The 21,346-nt window shown below is 39.9% G+C and overlaps 2 protein-coding genes across 15 annotated transcripts in view; both read left to right on the top strand.

The window, feature by feature from the left end:
- Window positions 1-21,346, top strand: part of adgrb1a (adhesion G protein-coupled receptor B1a) — a 219,205-nt gene that overhangs the window by 42,967 nt on the left and 154,892 nt on the right. For all 13 annotated transcript variants that reach the window (XM_082550997.1, XM_082550996.1, XM_082550995.1 and 10 more), the window contains one exon: window positions 3,895-4,798. In XM_082550997.1, the coding sequence (XP_082407123.1) occupies window positions 4,063-4,798 (736 nt within the window). In that variant the 5' untranslated portion in view covers window positions 3,895-4,062. The remainder of the gene's footprint in view (window positions 1-3,894; window positions 4,799-21,346) is intronic.
- Window positions 15,826-19,398, top strand: LOC309716920 (uncharacterized protein). 2 transcript variants are annotated; one of them, XR_014279541.1, is made up of 6 exons: window positions 15,826-16,169; window positions 16,611-16,704; window positions 16,833-16,988; window positions 17,855-17,947; window positions 18,314-18,879; window positions 18,926-19,398. XR_014279541.1 is itself a non-coding variant. In XM_082551070.1 (5 exons), exons 2-5 carry the CDS (start codon window positions 16,696-16,698, stop codon window positions 18,692-18,694), a joined length of 639 nt encoding a protein of 212 aa, XP_082407196.1. In that variant the 5' UTR covers window positions 15,826-16,169; window positions 16,611-16,695; the 3' UTR covers window positions 18,695-19,398. The 2 variants fall into 2 exon arrangements, 1 of the variants encoding a protein (XP_082407196.1); XM_082551070.1 differs by having other exon boundaries at window positions 18,314-19,398.

The following is a 21,346-nucleotide window of genomic DNA, read 5'->3' as shown; positions in this document are numbered from 1 at the left end:
ACAGACAGAGTCTGGCTCAGATGCTGGCAGTTCTCACTGCAGTCTACCGGTAGCGTCTCCTTTCAGGCCAGGATAGACGAATGTCACCGAGCAGTGACTAAGTTTGTGGTAAAAGGGACATTACTGGATATTCTTGTGTAATTGCTACAGAATAATTTATGTTAGACTTGGTTATTGCTACAGAAGAATATTTATTTTATTATTTTACATTTACAATTTTTTTTCCTGGGGACCCTGCGACACCCCATTGAAGAGCCGTAGGCTGTGGATCTCTTAAGATCTCACTGCTGGGTTTGTAAGGCCATGTTACTCCTACATTTCTATCTTGTTCAAAGAGAAGATATAAAACAAAGTTCTAAGCTAATCGACCTTAGTGTTCTCCTTTTTTAAAAAGAATCGATAAGAGAATCGAATCATTAAACAGAATCGAAAATGGAATCGTAATCGTGAAAATCTTATCAATACCCATCCCTAGTAATGAGGGGAGTTTTGACATGAACAGGCAGCTGTGCATTGGGTAATAAGATTTGTTAAGAGCAGGAGGAGTTGGAAAAATGGGTGGGTGAATGAGGGGTTGGAGAAAGAAGAGGTGGAGCTGTCAATACCAGGTCTTTATCCTCCATTAAACGTTGATTTAATTCACTCATGTCAGGTTTGTCTAGTGAAAGAGATTGGTGAAATTAGAGAGCCACCAGGATGAGACAGGAAAAAACAAGGTGAAACAGGACAAGGTGTGAGCAACAGCAAGATGAAAGGAGACTAGAAGAATCACTGCACCAGAGGAGCACCATTTAGTTATAAATCTTTTAACATCCATAAAAAGGCTAAAAAAAGAACCCCAATTACTAATAGTAAATCTTCAGTAATTTTAAAGATTGATATTTTGCCAAATCAGAGGGTTGTTTTTTTTAATTTACACCCTTGAACTCAACTTTGAAAAAACTTATCTCAAATGTTCTGTTCAAAGGAATGCTGACAAATGTAGGAAAGTCCAGTATGTCACGAGTGACAATCCAAGAATACAGATTGCAGTAGCCACGGATGAACAATGATTAGCAACATAAAGTTTTTAAGGGTGTTCATATGCTGTTAATATACAGAAATTTCTGCTATTTCAGGATTTGGAGAAATGCCTACTTTTTAAAATTGGCTTCTCTTCCTCTTTTGGAACTAAAAAAAAACAGATGTAAGGGAGTGTGGTCATTTTGTGTGGTTAAATCAGCTTATTGTATCTCTCCTAATTTAACGGGCAGCTATAAAGTTGCTACACAAAGCATTTAAAATACACCATGAAATATAAAAGCATTTCTTTTTCTTCTGTACAAATCATCATCTTCATCATTTATTTACTACAGTGATCTGAGATCTGTGAAGTTCCAAAGCTGCTCGGAGTGGCTTCATTTTTATCGTCAAAGAAAAAATGCTCTTGTTTGACAATGCCAGCTGTATATGTTGATTATGGTTTGCTTAATTAACATTGCTTGGAAATGAAACTCCATTCTGTAGAGACACTACAGACCGCTTTCTAAATTTTCTGTTTAGATTGTGTTTCATTTGTTATAATAGCTCATCTTTATTGAGTCCCAACAGCTTACTGTATCTTTAATGCTATCCCACTTCAAGCCTCCCTATAGACAAACACAGACACACACAGGTCATTTTGATTAATCCGGCACAGGTTTCACATTGTGCTAGTTTCCTTGGCTACACTAAACAAAATTGCTGTCAGGATCTCTCTATGTGAAATCCATATTGAGGTCCACGACAGAGATCCAGTTGTGCCTGCTATCAATTTATAGTGCCATATTTACCTTGTTGTTGTTTGAATTTACATCTGAGAAATTGGTTCTCATTATCTTAAGTCTGTGATTTTGCAACTGCTATGTATGCATCCAGACAGGGCGCAAAATGCCAGCTACACTCAAGAACACCAGGGCCAGCGCAGATTTTGGCACAAAACATCTGAATGGAGTCACCCAGCTTTGAAATAAAATGTTTGAACAGATAAAACCAAGATGCACTTGTGCCAGAATGATAGAGAAAAGTATGGAGAAGGAAAAGAACACACATTGAGCCAAAGCATTACACATTGCCTCCACCATGTTTAACAGGTAATCTTATGGGCATGGGCATTCATGGCTGCCAGTGGAACAGTGCTATGCTACTGCTGATAGAAGTAGTGGGATAAATTCTGAAGTGTACAGGGTTACACTTTCTGCTGAAGTTCAGACAAATCAGATGGCATTTTATAGTGCAAATGGATTACGACCCAAAGAGCAACCCAAGAGTTTCTCAGTCACACGATCTCAGTCAAGCAGAGCGTGCTTTTCAGTTACTGATGACAAAACTGAAACCCACAAACAAGCAGCAGCAGCATCTAAAAGCGGCTTCAGTAAGGACCTGGCAGAACATTTCAAGGGAGGAAACAGCATTTGGTGATGTCCGTGATTTCCAGACTTCAGGCAGTCATTGCCAAGGATTTTCATCCATTTAAACCAATCCTTACATGCAAATCTATGTTCATTTGTCCAGTTACTGTTGAAGTTCTGAAAATGGAGGACTATCTTTAAAAATAGCTTTAATTCCTAAATCCTTAAAACATGACTTTTGTTAAACCCCTTGAATTAAAGTTGAAGGTTTGCTGTTTAATTGCATATTGACATTTGATTTAAAATCCACTTTGGTGATATAGAGGCAAAATAAAATGTAAGAAAAAGAAAAAATTGTCATTTTCCATGGATCTAAACTATAGCCACAAAAATACCACAATAGGTTTATATTCATTGTGTTTCAGAAAGCAGAATATTGCCAATAGTGTTGCCTTTTCTTTTTATAGTTTTTATAATAAAATTTTGAATATTTGCTGGGTCAGTCTGGGGGTTTATGACAAACAGCAACTGCTTTCCTTTTGACTGCTAGAACACAAAATACCGTGAAATGTATATGAAAGTTTTTGCAACTTACACTTGAAGGTTGCCGAACACATTTCTATCACTTTCTTCAAACTTCTATCAGTTGAACCTGTTTTCGTCATGTCTTCATGTTATTGTGTTGTTTCTTTGTTCAGATCTCCCTTGAACATTCTGCCTTTTGTTTTTCATAGAACACCTTAAACAATGGATTCAACAATTTCCTATAAAGCACCCATTTGAAGTTGATTTGTTCACTCAGCTGAAACGATTTAATTTTCACTACAAGAGGAATAAAGCAATGTAAATCTGAATGATGCCGTTTACCATTCTAAAGCTGTTTTCCACATCACAGCATGTCAATATGGTAGTACTGATCTTTAACTACTAAAAGCAGCAAAGCTACTCAGTGAAACGCAGTCCTTCATATAATGTAAAAAAAGACAGACAGAGAGAGAGAGAGAGAGAGAGAGAAGAGTTTAAAAGAAGAAATGGGTCAAAAGTGGAATACACTCCAAAGTGTCTCAGACAGCAATACATAAGGTAATTGTTCTGGCTTTAATAAGCAAACACAAGTACAAGTAGTGATCATAGCATTTCTGTCTGTTGCTGGGCCCTGATAAAGTGAATGACTGCAGGTGTTGACTTTTTTGTAATTAATAGTCTTATAATTGGACAAATTAATGTGCTGCCGGATGAAATATGGGAGCAGACATATGAGGAAAACAGTTGTCTCTCAGGAGGAGACCAATTTGAACTCACATAATGAAGAAAAACTTAAACTAAATCACAGCTTCCCTCCTTCCATCTGCTGCTGTTCGTCTTCTTGTTTGTCTACAGAGCCCAAGTCACCACAGTCGTTCTCATTTTGCAGCATAAACAATAATAGCTGAGTGAGATTTCTCATCATGCAGATAAACAGAATAAGTATAATCCAGTACCATTGTGTGATCAGATTTATATCTTGTCCTTTCTCTGTTTGCAGGTTCCTGTGACTCTCAGGGTCGACTGACGCAGCCATGGGCCAGTTACTGCGTTTTTGAAAGAATCTATACTCCCCCTCCTCTTCCTTCTTCTTTCCTCACCACACTGAGCTGGAAGTTGACTCATCCACAGTCAGAGAGAGGTGTCTCCTTCTATTTATCCACACACCATGACAAGCATTCTTCTTCTGGTTCCTGGCCAGGCAAGGTGGCCACTCCCAATGCTATTCTTGCATATTGCCCTTTTTCTGCTGATGAGGGGTTGTTGTCATGCAGCCCCCTCTGGCCCAGAGTCTGATTTGTGTTCCACAGTAGTCCAAAGCCGCTTTTTTGGCTTTTTCCTGTCTTCTTCAGTGTTTCCCGCCGTGCCTTGTTCCTGGACCCTACAGAACCCCGATCCACGACGCTACACAATCTTCATCAAAGTGACTAAACCCACTCAGCACTGTATGGCGCAGCAGCTTCGCACATTCCAGTATGATTCCTTCCTGGAGACTACACGCACCTACCTGGGCATGGAGAGTTTTGATGAAGTTGTGAGGCTTTGTGATACATCTGCGCCTGTGGCCTTCCTGGAGGCTGGGAAACAGTTCCTACAAATGAGGAAAGGACATCCTAGGGCTGATATGGCAATCACAGAGGGAAATGGAGATTTCAAGACAGAGTATCTGGTGGTGGGGAAGCGCAACCCTAGCATGGCAGCCTGTCAGATGCTGTGCCAGTGGCTTGAGGACTGTTTAACCTCTAGTACATCCAACAGACCCTGTGGCATCATGCAGACTCCATGTTTATGCTGGGACCAGCCACCACTACTGAGTGAGGGTGATAGCTGCTATCACAATGGAGTTTATCTTGAAAACTGTTTGCCCAGTGTGAAAGAGAGTGGAAAAGATGTTGAGATAAATGGTAAGTAGAAATGCGTTCGCGGTTGTTTTTGCTAAAAGTATTTGATTGCCGTTGATTCACTGTTAAAATATCAACTGCATCTCTTCCCAAAAAATCCCTGCCTTCCTGTAAAATGAGGAGAAACAAGGAATGCTTTCAACAAACTATTTGCACTAGATTGGTCTGTGGCTGAACCTCAGTAGGTCATCAGTGGTGTTTAACATGGTGCTCCCTCCAAAGTAATGGAGAGTGACATCAAAATGACATCTTCAGTGGCAATCAAGCTGGAGAAAATATGTATTATTTGTGAAAAGTGAGAACAATTGTCCTCGAGTGCACTGGCTATAGAAGGGAGAAAGAGGCAAATGGAAGGTTTAAGGTGTCATCTGATGTAAGCAAGATCTGTGACCTTGCACCATATTTCATCCTTCTGCGGTCCAGAAAGAGACATTTGATCGGCCTCCAGGAAGCTTTTGGGAACAGAGGAGAATCAAGTGGTGCTGATACTGGATAGCTTTGAGGATACTCAGAGCTGGGGGGAGGGGGAGCAAAGAGGAAGAGAGATGGAGAGAAAGACAAAAATGCATTGGGCTGGCTGAGGGCCTGTGGCTTGAAGTGTAATTGTCTGCTGCTTGAACCCAGTCCCCCCCCCCTCCCCCAGCAGACAGGATGTGGCCTGACATCTCTATCCCGGCTTCATCAGGACTATGGCCAGAGGGATGGAACATTTCTCACCCCCTCCATTTCAACCCCCTAACCTTTCCTCCATCTATCTCTCTTTTTTCTCTGTTCCCTCACTTACTTTTCCTAATCAGCCTGTGGCCTTATTTCCTTGGCCCTCCTCCTCCCACTTCTCCTCTGAGCCACCATTGCTGCCTCCCCATCTTTCCCTCCCCAGGCTGATAGTGGGCTGATACTGAGCCAGTCGTGGGAAGCCAACCAAGCAGAGAAGATGTTGTGGTGGGTATCTCGTGCCTTATCCTCCTCCAGTCTCCGAAGCAGCTAATATCCCCTTGCCGCTCCAGCCTCCTCTTCGCTAGTTATCATCCTTATATAATCCTTCTTATGGTGCTCATCAGTGGGGTGTGGGCTGTTTGTGCCTTAAGGTGTGAAAAATAAAAAATAAATATAACATCCACTGTTGGCTTCTGTGGCGATAAAGAAGGACACATTACGGCTTTTCTCCCTGTTTGCTTCAGCCCATCCTGGCAAAGCATCTCATAGATGATAATCCTATGTTCAGAGTGAAAGAGTGACATTGGAACTGTGTGAGACCTCAAATGGAGGAGGCAAGCAGTCTGTGAATATTTGGTTGGATTGGTGACTGGTAGAGTGAATTGGAAGATGAAGATAAAGAGTGGCTGGGGAGATGTAATAGATTCTGTGTGAAAAGGTCGGACTGTCAGATGGTTATGGCCAACTGCGCAGCAAAGAGGGGACCAGAGGGGTGATGGCTGTGAATGATGGATGAAGGAAAGACAATAGGCATAGAGATGAGAGAGAGAGGTTAGGGGAGGATAAAGGAAAGTATAGAGGCTGAGAGGTGAGCTGAGAGGTGAGATATTTGAGATGGACGAGGCTTGATTAGGATAAATGTTGTTTGCAGTTAGACCTTTGTAGTCTCAGGACCCTCAGTAACCAAAGACTTCCTAGATTATAATCTGTGTTCCAGCTTCCTTCACTCCCTCTCTGCAGGTGTGTGGAAGGTCCTGTCCAGCAGCACACAAGCTTTGCTCATGTCTAGCGGATGGATCCTAGATGAGGAGTTTGGCTTCTTATAGAGGGTTCTGAAGCATTTCCTTGTCCTCATACAGCCATAAGCATAAAAGGTCACCAAAGTAAAACTACAAAGAAAAAGGGAATTTATCTGATTGTCCTGGTAGCTTGTAATCCTTTAATTCTTGTAAATTAAAAATTTATGCAAAGCCCAGCTCTTTGCAGTGTTTGAGAGCTGTTATCTGCTGCCTCCTATGGGTAGCTGTACAATCTCAGTGTGTGCTGTTCGCAGTCAAAACATAATCCAACATTGCACATTGCATTTTACCTCGCAGAGTTACTGTTTAGTGGTACTGCAGGAAATAGCTTATTTATTGTGTAGTTAAGCAGAAGGCAGAAGGTGGGTGTGGAATTCATCAGATTTTCATCAGGGGAGGTTTGTATTTCGATACAAATGCAAATGATGATTGCCTTGAAGTTAAATTTAGTATAAGTAAGAATAGTCTTACCCCACTTTTAACCCTTACTGCCCTAGAAGCAGCAAACTCTTATTAAAACACAACTGTACAATAAAAAACACAAGTCTCACACCTTAATTGTTACATATCTGCATTTCACAGATTTGCCAGTAAAAAAAAAAGTAGTTATCGATCTTCAGACAACAGCGATTCCTAAAAATTTGGGTTTGAAATATAAACCAAAAGATAATGCACTAATCAGCATAGCTTATAAACCCATATTATCATCACAATAGAAAATACAAAAAATATGAAATGTTTAAACTTGGATATTTAACTGTCTTGAAAAATATGACAGCAACCTGTCTGAAAATAGTTGGCACAAAAGACTGGAAAAATAAGTGCTATTAAAAAGAAAAAAGCTGATGGAAATTCTTCTTGTCAATTAGGTTAACTAGCAACAGGTCAATAGCAAAAAGAGCATCTCTGAGAGGGAGAGTTTCTCTGCAGTAAAGACAACGAATTAAATTTAATAGATATTTCACTACAGTTGAACACATGCAGTTTGTTGCAATGAATTTCAACAAACTGTATCTAAAACAGTTTGTGGAACAATTTCATAATTCTGTTCATACTAACAGTAATGTAAAATTGTGATGACTTTGATCATGAAAATCTGGAAGAATCTCTGTGTGCTAAGGACAAATCAAATTTTAAATCTTATTTTTAGAAAACATAGATCCTGTGTTGTTTTCAGTGCTCAATTCAAAAGTCTGCATCACTGATTCATAGCAGAAGAGTCCAGGCGCCAAAATGAGCTAAACAACAGGTTGGGCAAAGTGTTTTCCTTCAGCCCAATCTGCTGTATATGTGTTAAATAAAATATGGGTTTCTGAGATGTGCAAACTCTACACTCTACTTCGATTTACATTTTGCATACAGTCCTAACTTTTTTGGAATTGATGTTTTATTTGGCAGGTGTGTAAGACTTTTATTTAGGAAAAGGTGGCTCAGCGGTCACGTTTCTACACATCAAGTTTTATATAGGACACCCTTTCTAAGCAGCTGCTTATGAAGTCACTTTGCTACTTCCCTCACCTTTCATGCTGTATCTGTCATTGTGTCTGGTGTTACTGGTGGCTGCTCTGCTCTGTGTTGCTGTTCCCTCCCTGACTTTGGCTTTCTATGTATGCATATGAGAAGGTGGGGCATTATCAGAACAAAGCAATGCCACCAAATATATATTATTGCATCACTGCAGACTATAACGATGTTAGTTTTAATCTGGAAACTTTCTCTACGCCATTTCCAAAATCGTTTATGTAGTCATTCTTATCCAGGCTCTTTTTGTGGATGTGTATGTGGCCATTTTTCTCTCCTTATTTTTCATCGTCCTAGCCTTTGTCCTGCATTCAAAGCTTGATTTGGTTGACTACATTTGAACAGGGGGAAACAACCATAAATCACCAAATCTGCTCCAGATGTGGGCTGTAATTCAGTGGTTTCAAAATGAAAAGATGCATTAATGAATGTTTTTGTCATCTTGACGCCACCCTCTATGGTGTGGATCAGATTCAGGAACTGTGAGATTAATGGACTGTGAGCCGCCCATCCGACTGTACTGGGCTTTCACTGGGACTGTTTTGTTTTTTGTCATATGTATGCTGTTGGTCTCATTTGAAAGAGGCTATAATAAAAAAAGGGTGTGATTAATGATCGTTTTAAAGATGTTTAAAGAAAAGATTAACAAGGAAATTGCAGAAGCGAGTGCTATTGATGCCTCTTTTTATTTGTGCATTCAACTCCCATCGATAGTTCCTTCTGTTCAAACTCGATGACAAATGAGTGTGGCTGGCCTCTAGCAATCACACTACTATGTCAACACTATCATTAATAGAAAGCTCTTAAACTGTAGTGACTGGGATGTGGCCTTTTGATCCAGAGTAGAAAGGATGTCAATCTGAGAGAGTCTCACTTTCCCTGTGACCATGAATATTGGTATGAGGTATGAGCTTCCTCAGTTTAGAGAGAAAATGTTATTCTGAAATCTAAATGTCCTAACACAGGAACGGTTAGGAGTCTGTGTTTTACACATAGGAAACTTGCTGCTTCTGCACTATGTGAGAAATCCTCAACCTTTAAGATGAGAGGACTGATGACTTCAGGGCTATTTTTGGAATGTTGTAATATTCAAGCGGTCAAAGTTAAAGGTTTTGCAACAAAAATGATGCCTGTCGGTAGCTTCACTGCAGTGATATTGTCCCTGAAATTCCATTTTGGTAGAACTCCAATAAGTGGTTGTGCATGTGTGGTGGCAGTGTGAAAGGATTCATTTGTTAGCCCTCAGTGGACAGCAGGGGAGGCAGTGAGTGATTAAAGGATGTATTGGAGCGATGTGAAGAGATGAGAAAGCACATGACTCAATTTGAACAAAAGAGACACATTTGAGAAAGTGCCAGAAGTGCCCAATAAAGTTAACTGAAGGGAAGGACAACAAAGGCAAGTCCTCTGTGATGCCATGTGATCATCTGAGTCGTGACCTTGGTTGCACATCATGCACTCTCACTTTCAGCTTTTCAATTTTCAAGCGTGAAATATTTAATAAAGCAGAAAGGCTTGAAAAATAACCAAACAAGGACACGGTGTCACAGATGGAAAGCACTCTGCACCAAGACACAGAGAGGTGGCTCAGTCACAGTGTAACCCAACTGAAAATGTTCAGGTCTGAAATCAATATTACAGAACATCTTAATACAAAATTCATCAATTTATCCACGCAATGTTATGCTAGATCTGAAAATGAATTATTCAAAAGTTGCATTTCTTCTTAGAATTCATCAAAAACCATTACTGTGGATGGATCTGCTTCAAGGCACGTGTTTTGTTACAATGCTAGTGTGTACTGATGTAACTATTGCAACTCGAACTCTCTTGCAGTCACTTGTGCACTTGATCATGTTAAACAAATGTTAAATAAATCAATCTGTCCTTCCTCACTACTGGGTAATACCATAGTAATTACTAATGTTGGTTGCACTGGTGAAACGTGAGGGACATTTTACTAAGGATTAGTAAGTAGATTTGTGCATTTGTCAGCTTTATCGGTCTGTCTTCTTCTCTGGACTAAAACTTTCAGCTGCATAAATATCCATAAAATTAACTGTTTACATTTTGTTCCCCCCCAAAAAGTCCTGTTTGATGTTCTCCAAGATTCAGAGGTTGGGGATGGGGGTTGTCACCAATAATGAAACACTCCTCATAAATCATTTACTCAGCTTAGGGGCACAGATGGCCTTGAGCCGATTTCAGCTGTCATACAGTCAGATGCAGACTACAACCCAGAAAGGTTTGTCAGTCTGTCACTGGGAAAAATTAGTTACAAAAAACTCATAAATGTCCGCTCCAACGTTATCAGTGACGACTCTGTTTTATCTCTCCTTGCTGTCTCTGGGTAGACTGAGAGGTGCTTACCACTTTTAACCAGGAGTATTTTCCAGATAATTGTATTTTCTTTCAGTTGAAGTGTAGGGTATTTGTATATGGAAAAATACCAAGCGTGAGTAGCTGTAATAAACTTGTATGGTTTATATTTACATTGGCCCGATAAATCCATTGGTAGCTGATCCCTACCAGCTAGAGATCAGATGGGTTAACAGATGATGTCCAAAGGCAGTAATAAAGATTACTGCATTCATATAACAAGTTGACAGAAGTGAAATCAGACTCGAAACTTTTTTTCTTTTTTTTTTTCATTTTTGCCCTTTCCTTTTTTTAAGTTTACTGCTTCAACTGCCAGAATCACCAACTCATCAATTCCACAACTCTTATCACACCCTAATCACTGCTGTCTGGTGTATTGATTGTGATGGATGGCTAAAGAAATAATAAAAGGCCAGAATGTCTAAAAAAGTGACAACATGTGGACACAAAGTGAAGAAGAAATACCTTTGGAGCCTCCTGCTTGGCACTTTTTTCTTCTGTTGCTGGCAGGCCGGCTGTGGGTTAGGAAGATGAATGTGAGCGCTGTGTCTGTGCCTCTGCATGCTTCTGCGTGGCTGAAGCACATTGTTGCTAACCTAAGGGATTTCCAGCCCACCTCCATAGGAGCAGCGAGGAATTCTAAAGCAGAGATAATGCATTAACTCTTCTTTACACCCATATTCATTAATGCATACATCTGTGCATGCACTTGTGTGTTGCATAAAGCATGCAAACACACATTCATGGTGAAACGTCTCGCCAGAAAATGGCACCTTGTGACTGGGTGTGGGTGGCTGACTGCGACAGAGGGTAATGGTGATTTTGTGTATCTGTGTGACAATGAGTGGAGAATGAGGTGTGGTGTTCTCTACAGGGGCGCCGTGTGGGTAGGAATAAACTGAAACGAGATGGCAGAGAAATGCTGTGTTCTGGTGTAGAGGTTGTTCTACCTGCAGAAAGCCCCAAGTTGGTTTGAGAGTGTTTTCTTATGGACTGAGGGAAGGGAACGTGATTAGACAAACATGTTGAAATTGCTTTCACTTCTTTAATAGCAGGTATAAGGACAGTGGTGCAGTGCAAGGGGTTGGTCACCACATTTATTTCTGAACTGTTTAATATTCATCAACAAACTACTTTGCAGTAGGATTACATTGCATTTTAGTTCAGCAACAAGCTAAACAAGCAAGTTTCAGAAACTACAAGATTTCAAATGAATACTGCTAGTAATAAAGTATTATCCTTTCTGCTGTAAGATTTCCAAATAGGTATGCAAATATAATGCTTAACAGATTTATTAGCCCACCACCCAGTATAGGTTTATGACACAGTAGGCCTGATAATTACCCGAATATTTTGTTATGTTTCTGTAATGGTTGATCCACCAGTGAATCAAAGTTATAGTTCTCATTCTAAAATATAATTATTGTTGTTATTCAGAAAAAAACAGAAAAAATAGTAAAGCACATTATAATTTTTTGATTAGGGTTCCAAAATACATTTAATTACTTTCATTACTGAACAATAAATAAATAAATAAATAGTTTTGCTGTTTGAATCTTATGCTTGATTCATTTCCATCTTCTCACTGGAGTCCACTGTGACGGCTAATATTTGGGAATAAAACTGTGACTTGAATTTATTTGCCTAATAAATAACAACAAATTTTTATTTTGAGCCAAAAATGTTTGAGTTTAGTTGTTTTTACTATAAATGGCCTAACAAGCTGTTAAGCACTGTAGGTGAAAAAATCTAACCTAATCATACTGAAGGCCTAAATAGTTCAGTGTGAAGAGGTCAAGTCTGGTCAGTTTGGTTGACAATTCTAACCAAAGTATGTTGAAGTGTTATAACATCTGGAATTCATCAAGTTGGAAAGATTGAGGAGTGTTGAGTATCTGGTATGATTGCAGCTTTACTGCTTTGCTTTCTGTTAAAGAGCTGCTAGATCATCATATACTGCTGCTGCAGGGATGGTGACAGTATGAAACAGGCCAGCATAAATGCTGGAGCCATCACAAAATATGTAACTGTACAGAATAGAATAGAATAGAACTGACCTTTATTGGCATGTACATTGAAATTGTGGGTAACCTGGATTAATTAAATATCTGGCCTTTAAACCTCCCATGTCTGTGACCACAACACTTATTTTATAAACATGTTGGTTAGCAAACATTACCTCTGATTATTAGCAGGATAAAGACTCTTTATCTCTTTATTTGAATATGAGTTCAGCTCTGTAGCTCCCAGTGCTGAAAGTCTAAAGCAAATACATAAAGGGTTACTGTGAAGTTGGCAATGTGATGTACAGTAAAGTGCAGCAGTAACTCTTACAAACGTATCTACTCTCTGCTCAGTATTTCAGCTGAACTCCTAGTTTTTGTATACCGAAATGGAAAAACCTACAGAAGAACTGCAAGGGCAAAAAAAAAGACTTTATTTGGAATGAAACAACTTAAGGAAACTGTTTGCCCTGAGACGGTAAACAGACTGTTAACTTTATAAAATTGTTTTTGTCGTTAACATTAATTTGATTTTATTTATCTTCCACCTCTGATGTTAGGCACAGCTTTGAAAAAATTACCTCAATAACTACAAATGCAGCTGTTACAGAGCTGGTTTTATTGGTTGTTTTTCTAATATTTTCTAATAAGATAGTAATTTAATAATGCTAATTAATAATTCACTCTTATTGCCTGTTCTTATCTTCAACATTATGCTGCTCTGTTGTTTGTTAATTGCCCCTTGGGGATAAATAAAGTCTTCTGATTCTGATTCTGATTCTAATGTAAACCACAGAATAATCAACACTATAGTCCTTTTGCTGAATAAAGACTTAATTCAATAGTGAATGATATTCTGACTGTGCATCCTTTTTTTTTTAATTTTTGAGGGGTATTTAATAATTTAGGCTAACTGATGAATTTAGAGTGAAAAGCCAAAGCTCATCCCCTTGAAACTGATCAGAGTAGGACACATGAGATTCACCACAGTGAGATCATTACCATCAGTACAGTGAGTACATCAGATATCTTTCCTGTAAATCTGTGCTCCTCTCAGCCTTCACTTCAAAACTATGCACTTCATTTCATTAACTATTCATCTATATCTTTTACTGATATAATAGCTAATACAATAGGTCATTTTTATAATTATAGTAGCTCTCATTATATTGAAGACAGTGAGAAATCTGAGGTAGTTTTTAAAAAAAAATTTTTTTATCCAACATAGCTGCAAAGGAGTTAAATTGGGTTTGGGACTTTTAATTGGATCTAAAACATCAGCTGATGTCAGTTTTTGCTGTCAGTTCCTGTGAGCTGAAGAACTTTCCTTCAAGGGTCACCACTTAAAGTGTTCTCAGATTGGACTGCAAAATTCTGACTCATACAAAAGAAACTGAGAGAAAGAACAAGAAAAATAGAAGTAATAAAATCCTTAAAAATAAGCGATTTTTAGACTAACTCGATACAGAGATTCTAACCTTAGTATAGCAAGTTAATAATTATCTGAACAGATAGTCGATTGTTCATTTTCTTAATCACTTTCAGGGCCACTTCAGGGCCACATGGTGCCTATCTGTGATTGGATGAGATAGGTTGACAGCCTATGGCAGTGCCACCACAGACAGACAATGTTCATACCTATGGCCAGTTCTCAGCAAGAGAGTTCCAGGTTCAAACCCTCTGGCCTCTATGTTACAGCCTGTGATAGACGAGCAGTCTGTCCGTGGTAGCCTCTCATCCACTGATGCTTGAGATAGGCTCTGGTCCCGCCGCAATCCTGAGTTGGATGGATGGAACTACTGGACTGATTGCCATTTCACTTTGGCTATCTCTGTTGCCCAGAGGATGATTTGATGATTCTGTGATCTTCCTGCCTTTTGCTCTGGTGCTATCACACAATGAGCCTGATTTGTGTGTTTGGGTTTTGTTTTTGTTTTTTTGCTAAATGTCTCTTTTAGATGTCCCTATTGCCAGTCTTGGCAGCCGGGGGCCAGTCCGCCAGGGCCTCCGCTCCTGGCCGCCACCCGGCACACAATGCACCCGACCCCTATGGCGCCTCCTGTGGGTGGTGGGCCTGCGGGAGGATGGGCCCATGTCTCCTCTTCGGGCTGTGCCCGGCCGGGCCCCATGGACTAAGGCCCGGCCACCAGATGCTCGCCCTCGGGCACCCTCCCCGGGCCTGGCTCCCCGGTAACCTTATCCCGGGCAGGGTAAACTGTTCCCTTGATATTCTTTTCATAAGGGTCTTCTGAATCGCTCTTTGTCTGGTCCCTCACCCAGGACCAATTTGCCATGGGAGACCCTACCAGGGGGCAAAAGCCCCCAGACAACATAGCCCCTGGGATCCCTGGGACACACAAACCCCTCCACCACGATAAGGTAGCGATTCAAGGAGGAGCAGGATGCTTATCCTTGGGGCAGGATGAGTTCCTGCCCCAAGTGGAGGAGTTCGAGTATCTCGGGGTCTTGTTCGCAAGTGATGGGAGAAGGGAGCCGGAGATCGACAGATGGATCGGGGCTGCAGCTGCAGTAATGCAGACGCTGCACCGGTTCGTCGTGGTGAAGAGGGAGCTGAGTGTAAAAGCGAAGCTCTCAATTTACCGGTCGATCTACGTCCCTACCCTCACCTATGGTCACGAGCTGTGGGTAGTGACCTAAAGAACGAGATCGCGGATACAAGCGGCAGAAATGAGCTTCCTCCGAAGGGTGGCTGGCCTCTCCCTTAGAGATAGGGTGAGAAGTTCGGCCATCCGGGAGGGGCTCAGAGTAGAGCAGCTGCTGCTCCACATCGAAAGGAGCCAGCTGAGGTGGTTCGGGCATCTGACAAGGATGTCCCCTGGGCGCCTCCTGGGTGAGGTGTTCCAGGCATGTCCCACCGGGAGGAGGCCCCGGGGCAGACCCAGGACACGCTGGAGAGATTATATCTCTCGGCTGGCCTGGGAACGCCTTGGTATTCCCCCGGATAAGCTGGAGGAGGTGGCTGGGGAGAGGGAGGTCTGGGCCTCTTTGCTTAGGCTGCTGCCCCTGCGACCCGGCCTCGGATAAAGCGGATGAAGATGGATGGTCTCTTTTAGATTAATTTCCATTTAATCTAACCAGTCCCCTCAGTTTTGTGGATAAACCTGTTTGCAACATCTTTTTTTTTTTTTTTACATGTTTGCAGTATTTTTTTTTACTGTAACTCGAAACTGTCAAATAAGTCAAATAAGACACTGATGAAAAGCTAAAACCAAATCACTTTCCCTGTTGGTTTCTCTCCTTCCCTCTTGTGGAGAGAGCGCTAACTAAACAGGTACTCTTTTCCTTGCCTATAAAAATGAGGATTCACACTAAGCTAAAATCATATGAGTACAATTCTGACTCTCATATTTATACCACACATGCATCTACACTGAAAAAAGTCTAACATGCAGTCATTCATTCAATCTAATAAGTGCCATTCAAAACAGAATAAAATCATTGATTTGATTGTGAAACCCTTTCTTTTTGCATTTTAAAATACCACTTTTGATTTGGATGAAACTAAATATCTGTACAAAGGACACAACGCAAAGTTTTTGATTTCTCTCAAAACATATATTTCTTTTCATGTTGAACAGATAATATCTTTAATTTGAGTCAAAGTGATTTGCACTTGAACACGCCCACCAGAAATAGACCGGGACCCATTTTTATTCTGCATGGCTGCTGGAAACATCATGTCACATCTTTGATTAATTTCATCTGAAAATAAACGTAAGTAAAGCCAAGTGTGTTACAAAAGCTTTTATAATTTGTATTACCAAAATTGCAGAAAATAACCCTATTTAAGCTGGGTCGACAGCCACCCCCAATTTTTGCATGATTGTAGCTGCTAGCTACAAGCTAGCTAGCTATCCGGCGCGACGGTAGAACTGGTTACCAGCAACCGACCATCACAGTCGGGAATGCAAGTTAGGCAAAAAGCCGTTTTTTACCAGTATACTAACTAACTACCTAGCGTTACCACGATGCATCGGTGGTGGATACAGCTAGCTAGCATAAGTTCATAGTTCATAACATTCATAGTATAACTCCGTGCTCCGCTTCGTTTGAATTTTTCTGGTGAGCTCGCGGTTTCTAGACACAAGCTTGTGTTTGTGCGCGCACGTTTGTCTCTGTCTCTCTTCATATAAATATCTGTGTGTTGATGGCCAGGACCTTCGAATTCAGGAGGAAAGAGGTTGTGGATAAGAAGCCTGACATCAAGAACCTCTTGGAAAGATGGCCAGGTCTATTTCAGATGGAAGAGGTATAACTTTAACTTTTTTATACTAATGCCTTTTATCATAGTTTGGAAATTGGAATTATGTTTTGACTTTTTCTTGTTGGAAGTTGGTCTTTAAAAAAATGTATTGTACACTGTCTACTCATGTACAGATTAATGCAGAGTTTCTGCGGGTTACTGCAGTTCCCCTGCTAACCAGATTCATGGTCCAGCTGGACAAGCACTCCCCACAGCTACTTAAAATAATCAGAAAGAAAGGAGGGACAACCAAAGCAAAAACTGCCATAATCCTAGAGTTTCTTGATCAGGTAGGGTGTATATAATTAACTATTAACGTGACAGTTAGCATTTTAACCGCTGTATCTAATGAGAATTTGTATCCTGTTACAGTTTTATTTTGGTAACGTCAGTGATTATGGCTGTGACCTTTTAAAATGTTGAAAGGAAGTGTGGGCTTTGTTCTTGAATGAATGAAGAGATTTATTGTCATTATACAAGTACAGAGCACAACTACAACAAAATTTATTTTGGAGACACATTTTCACTCTCACTCGCCAGATACACATACATACATATATACGTATAAACTTTTATTTAGGGACAAGAAAGCATATGCCGCTTTTACACCGACAGAACACGGTGTGGCTCAGTTCGCTTTAGCCCCCTGCGGATGCTTTTCCACCGCCTTTACACCTGATTGGCCCGGGTGTGTGTGGTGCCCACGTGATGTGATATAGAAGCGCTCCCACAAAAGGCTTTAAAAAAAAACTCCCAGCAACCATACTCCATTGACTTTGGACCATGGCCACTTCCTCCACAAGAACCAAAAATCAAACCAATCAAAATGAACCACAGACGGAGCAAAGTACAAAAACACACATATATTGCGATTGTTGTTGTTCTTCGGGCTGTGACGTTGCGGACAAAGACTTTTGCACACGACTTTTCATAGCTAGATGGGTTCACCCCTGTTCCCAGTTACGTCTGCTTTATGTTTCCACCACAACAAGCGAGTTCATCCGCGCTAAACTGAACTGCTCTCAAGCGCACCGTGCCGATTTGTCGGTGGAAAAGGGGCATTAGTCACCTCATGAGGATAGAGAGGTGAAAAAAAATTCCTCTCACGCAGCATACTCTCCATATTGCATAGTAACAATTTTAACTGTTCCTGCAGGATGCTGATGCTGACATTAGGAGGGAGTGTATACTTAAATCTCTCATTATCTACCTTGGAGAACGTGTTGAGGACTTGATAAAAGAATACACGGTATGTCCATATCTGTTCTGTCTCTACATGAGATGCAGTCTCTTGATGTAAATTTGACAACTCTGCTATTAAATGCAGTGATTAATGTAGGACAGCAATGATTAATCAACTCATCAAGTTAATATCTTAGGGTTCTGTATTGTTTTCTTTTTTTTTTCTTGGGCTTTGTGGAACATTTATGAAAATGTTCCGCCATTGATTTAATTTAATGATTATGCAATTCACAATCTGATTAGTCAAATAATTGTTCTAATAGTCTGTGACCAAACAACTATCAAAATAGTAGTTTATTATGGTCAAAGATTTATCAGGTGTGCCAGACTTCAGTTCTTCACTTGTACATTTTGTTCCATATTTTACCTCAAGATATCCCAGAAAGATGAAGCTGAGGAAGAGCTGCAGAGTACCACCATGGCACTCTTCGTCTTCAGGGACAACTCAAGCCTCCTACATCAGCCTCGAGACATCGGGATAATCATTGATGGTGTGGAAGTCCTGAATGAGTTGCCTTCTGTGGCAGCTGGAGTGGCAAAGGTCTTTGGACTCTGTTATGCTCTTAATATGGAATATCCACGAGGATTCAGGTTCACCTTTGAGGCTCTTCAAAAGATTATGATGGAGCTTGACTTTAACAAGATGACCTCTAAGATTCGCATTTGCATGCATGTGTGCATGTGTATGTGCACATGCATGTGTATGTGCGTGTGCATGTGTGCTTGGTTATTTTTCTTGGTTGGCCTGCAGTGATATTCTACATTCAAAAATTATAAGAACACCCATTTGAAAGGGAGATTTAAGTTGATTTCATTGATACATGTGTAGATTTTTTTTTTTTACATTGTACAGGCACAGTGCACATATAAACATTTTTGAGTACTGGCAAATTGGTTTAAAAAGAGTTTTTATAATGGTTTTATGCCAGTTTTAGACAGGTTGCAGTTTTAGACAGGTTGCAGGTTTTATACCAGTTCTAAAAAGATTGCAGGTTTTATACTGGTTTTCAAAAGGTTGCAGGTTTTATAAAACAAACATTTCTCTAATCATTTCTGCCGTAGCACTAAATCTGTATATTACTAATCCTCTCTATTGATTATAGTTAAAATGGTTTGGAACAATAAATAATTTAGAAATAATTGGTTGGCCAACTGTCTTTTTTATAGGAAATGCAGAGCATTTTTGAACTGAAATAAAATGAAATGTAAAAAATATAGTTTGAATATATGTAAATCAATTACCTGGCTTCAACACAAACATATTAGTTCATGTTAATTTGGTTCGATGTGAATACATTAGGTTGGTTAAATTTCAATATATTAGCTTGGTTCAATAATTAAAATATGGTTCTATGTAAAAAAATCAATTTGGATCAATGCAAAATTTAAAGTTTCAGTCAAGTCTAGTAATATTGTTTATATCAACATAAAAGTATCAGGTCATATCAAGTGACTCATTTTGGATTCTATGAAGTCAAATATTTTGGATGTGACAATTGGACATCATTTTTTTTTATTTGAATAGGGTTATTCTTTTTACAGTGTATTAGAAGGCTAAGGCTGTCTCTATTTTCCTTTGTTCAGTTTTAAATTATTTTAATACTGACTCATATCCATTCAGTAAATGCACAAGCCCAATAGGCCACTGTGTAAAATGTGCAAAATATAAATAATGTAAATAAAAAATGCAATGAACATAGAAGACATATCAAATGTTTAAAGCGAGAAAAGCATAGACCATTTTAAGAAAAATATTTGATCATGATCTAGTTGTTTTCATTTAGACTTTTTTATTAGGGTCATATACTTTACAGTATCTGTAAAATTGTATATTACAAAGTTATAAAAGCAATGCTCATGATATACTTAATGTCGCCTGACATATGAAAGAATTATTCTGAATGTTTTCTTCACAATGTAGAATTAAAACTATTGATTTAACACTGGTGTTGGATCAGTACTCATTAGATACTCTGAGTATTTTTTCTTAAATATCACCAAAGAGTTCTGATGCTTAAACCTATAAACACTGATTAAAACTGAAGGTAAACAGTGTAAGGAGAATCTAAGTGGAAGTAATTCCCATACAGGACATGAACTACAGTCTGCTTCTTAAGTGATATAGTGAGTAGGCATGTATACAAATTAAATGAAATCCATGTCTATACTTGTGGTTACAGATTTAGCTCAGAAGCTGACACTCCCAGCCATTACTAAAGTAGCAGTTTTAAAGTTCAGGGCAGTAACCCAGCTGCTCGTGAAGTTTCTGGCCTTTACCAGCTCCACCTATTCTTTATCAAAGGACTCACTTGCCCTTAAATTCAGCATGAAGCAACTTGAAGAATTGTCTGTCTCTTTCCTCGGGGCTCCTCATCAGTGGATGTCCTGTCTCAGGTCTGTCTTCACAAAGCCAGAGGGTTTATTAAACATTCATGCTTTAATTAAGCAATTTTACCGCTGATACTTATGGGGTGATGATAAAAGCTCTGCTCCAGGATGGAGCTGTGTGTGCGTGTGTGTATGTGTGTGTGTGCACAAAAAAATTGTCCTGGTAAGGCCATTAATTTCCTGCCATATGGAAAATTGTGAGGATTAGAGAAAAGACAAGCTGAACTATTTTCATTTGCCCCAACAGCCATGTGTGACTGAGTGGGAATAGCGAGCCGGTGATGTTAGGAAGTGATAGGGATCCCTGTCCATTCTGACAGGCAGCACATAGCCACAGCTACTCTTTCTCTATTTTCTCTTCTCTATTTTACACTTCATCTCACTTTTTTTCTTCTTTCTTTTTTTTAGAAATCCGTTAGTCCATTAGATTTGAAACCCCTTTTCTGCCTCAGCGAAGTACTCTATTATTGAGAGACTGTTGTATCTTCAAAGGGTGAAATTGTGCGTGTGTGTATATGTGTGTGTGTGAATGAGGTAGAAAATAGAGAATTAGAGTGTGTCTTCATGTTGCCAGTCTCCTTGGCTGTGAGGACATTTAATGCTAGTCTAACTGTCTTGCTGTCGTTCTTCAGATTTGATAACTTGGACAATGAAGATGAATTACCTCGGATCTCGCTGCAGTGTACGGGTTTACTGCTCCTGTGCACCAGAGCTGGATGAATCTGTGTGTGTGTGTGTGTGTGTGTGTGTGTGTGTGTGTGTGTGTTGATTCATCAGTGTGCCTTTGTGTCCTTGTTAATAGCAGGCGGTGGCTCTGCGGGATAGCTGTAAAGGCTGCTCTCCTTGGCGGTATCGCCTGGAATGACACCCAGAGGTGACACTGTCAGAGCACACCCACACAAGACGTGGGGCACACATACACACACAGAGACACCCACCTTCAATAAATACAGAAGACCTTGGATAACGCCTGCCAGGTCCAGGAAAAGATCTCATTAGTGCAGACATGTTCCACAAA

Source organism: Aulonocara stuartgranti (assembly GCF_965226115.1).
Source record: "Aulonocara stuartgranti genome assembly, chromosome: 11".
In the NCBI taxonomy this organism is placed as follows: domain Eukaryota; kingdom Metazoa; phylum Chordata; class Actinopteri; order Cichliformes; family Cichlidae; genus Aulonocara; species Aulonocara stuartgranti.
This window is presented reverse-complemented; position numbering and strand designations above follow the sequence as displayed.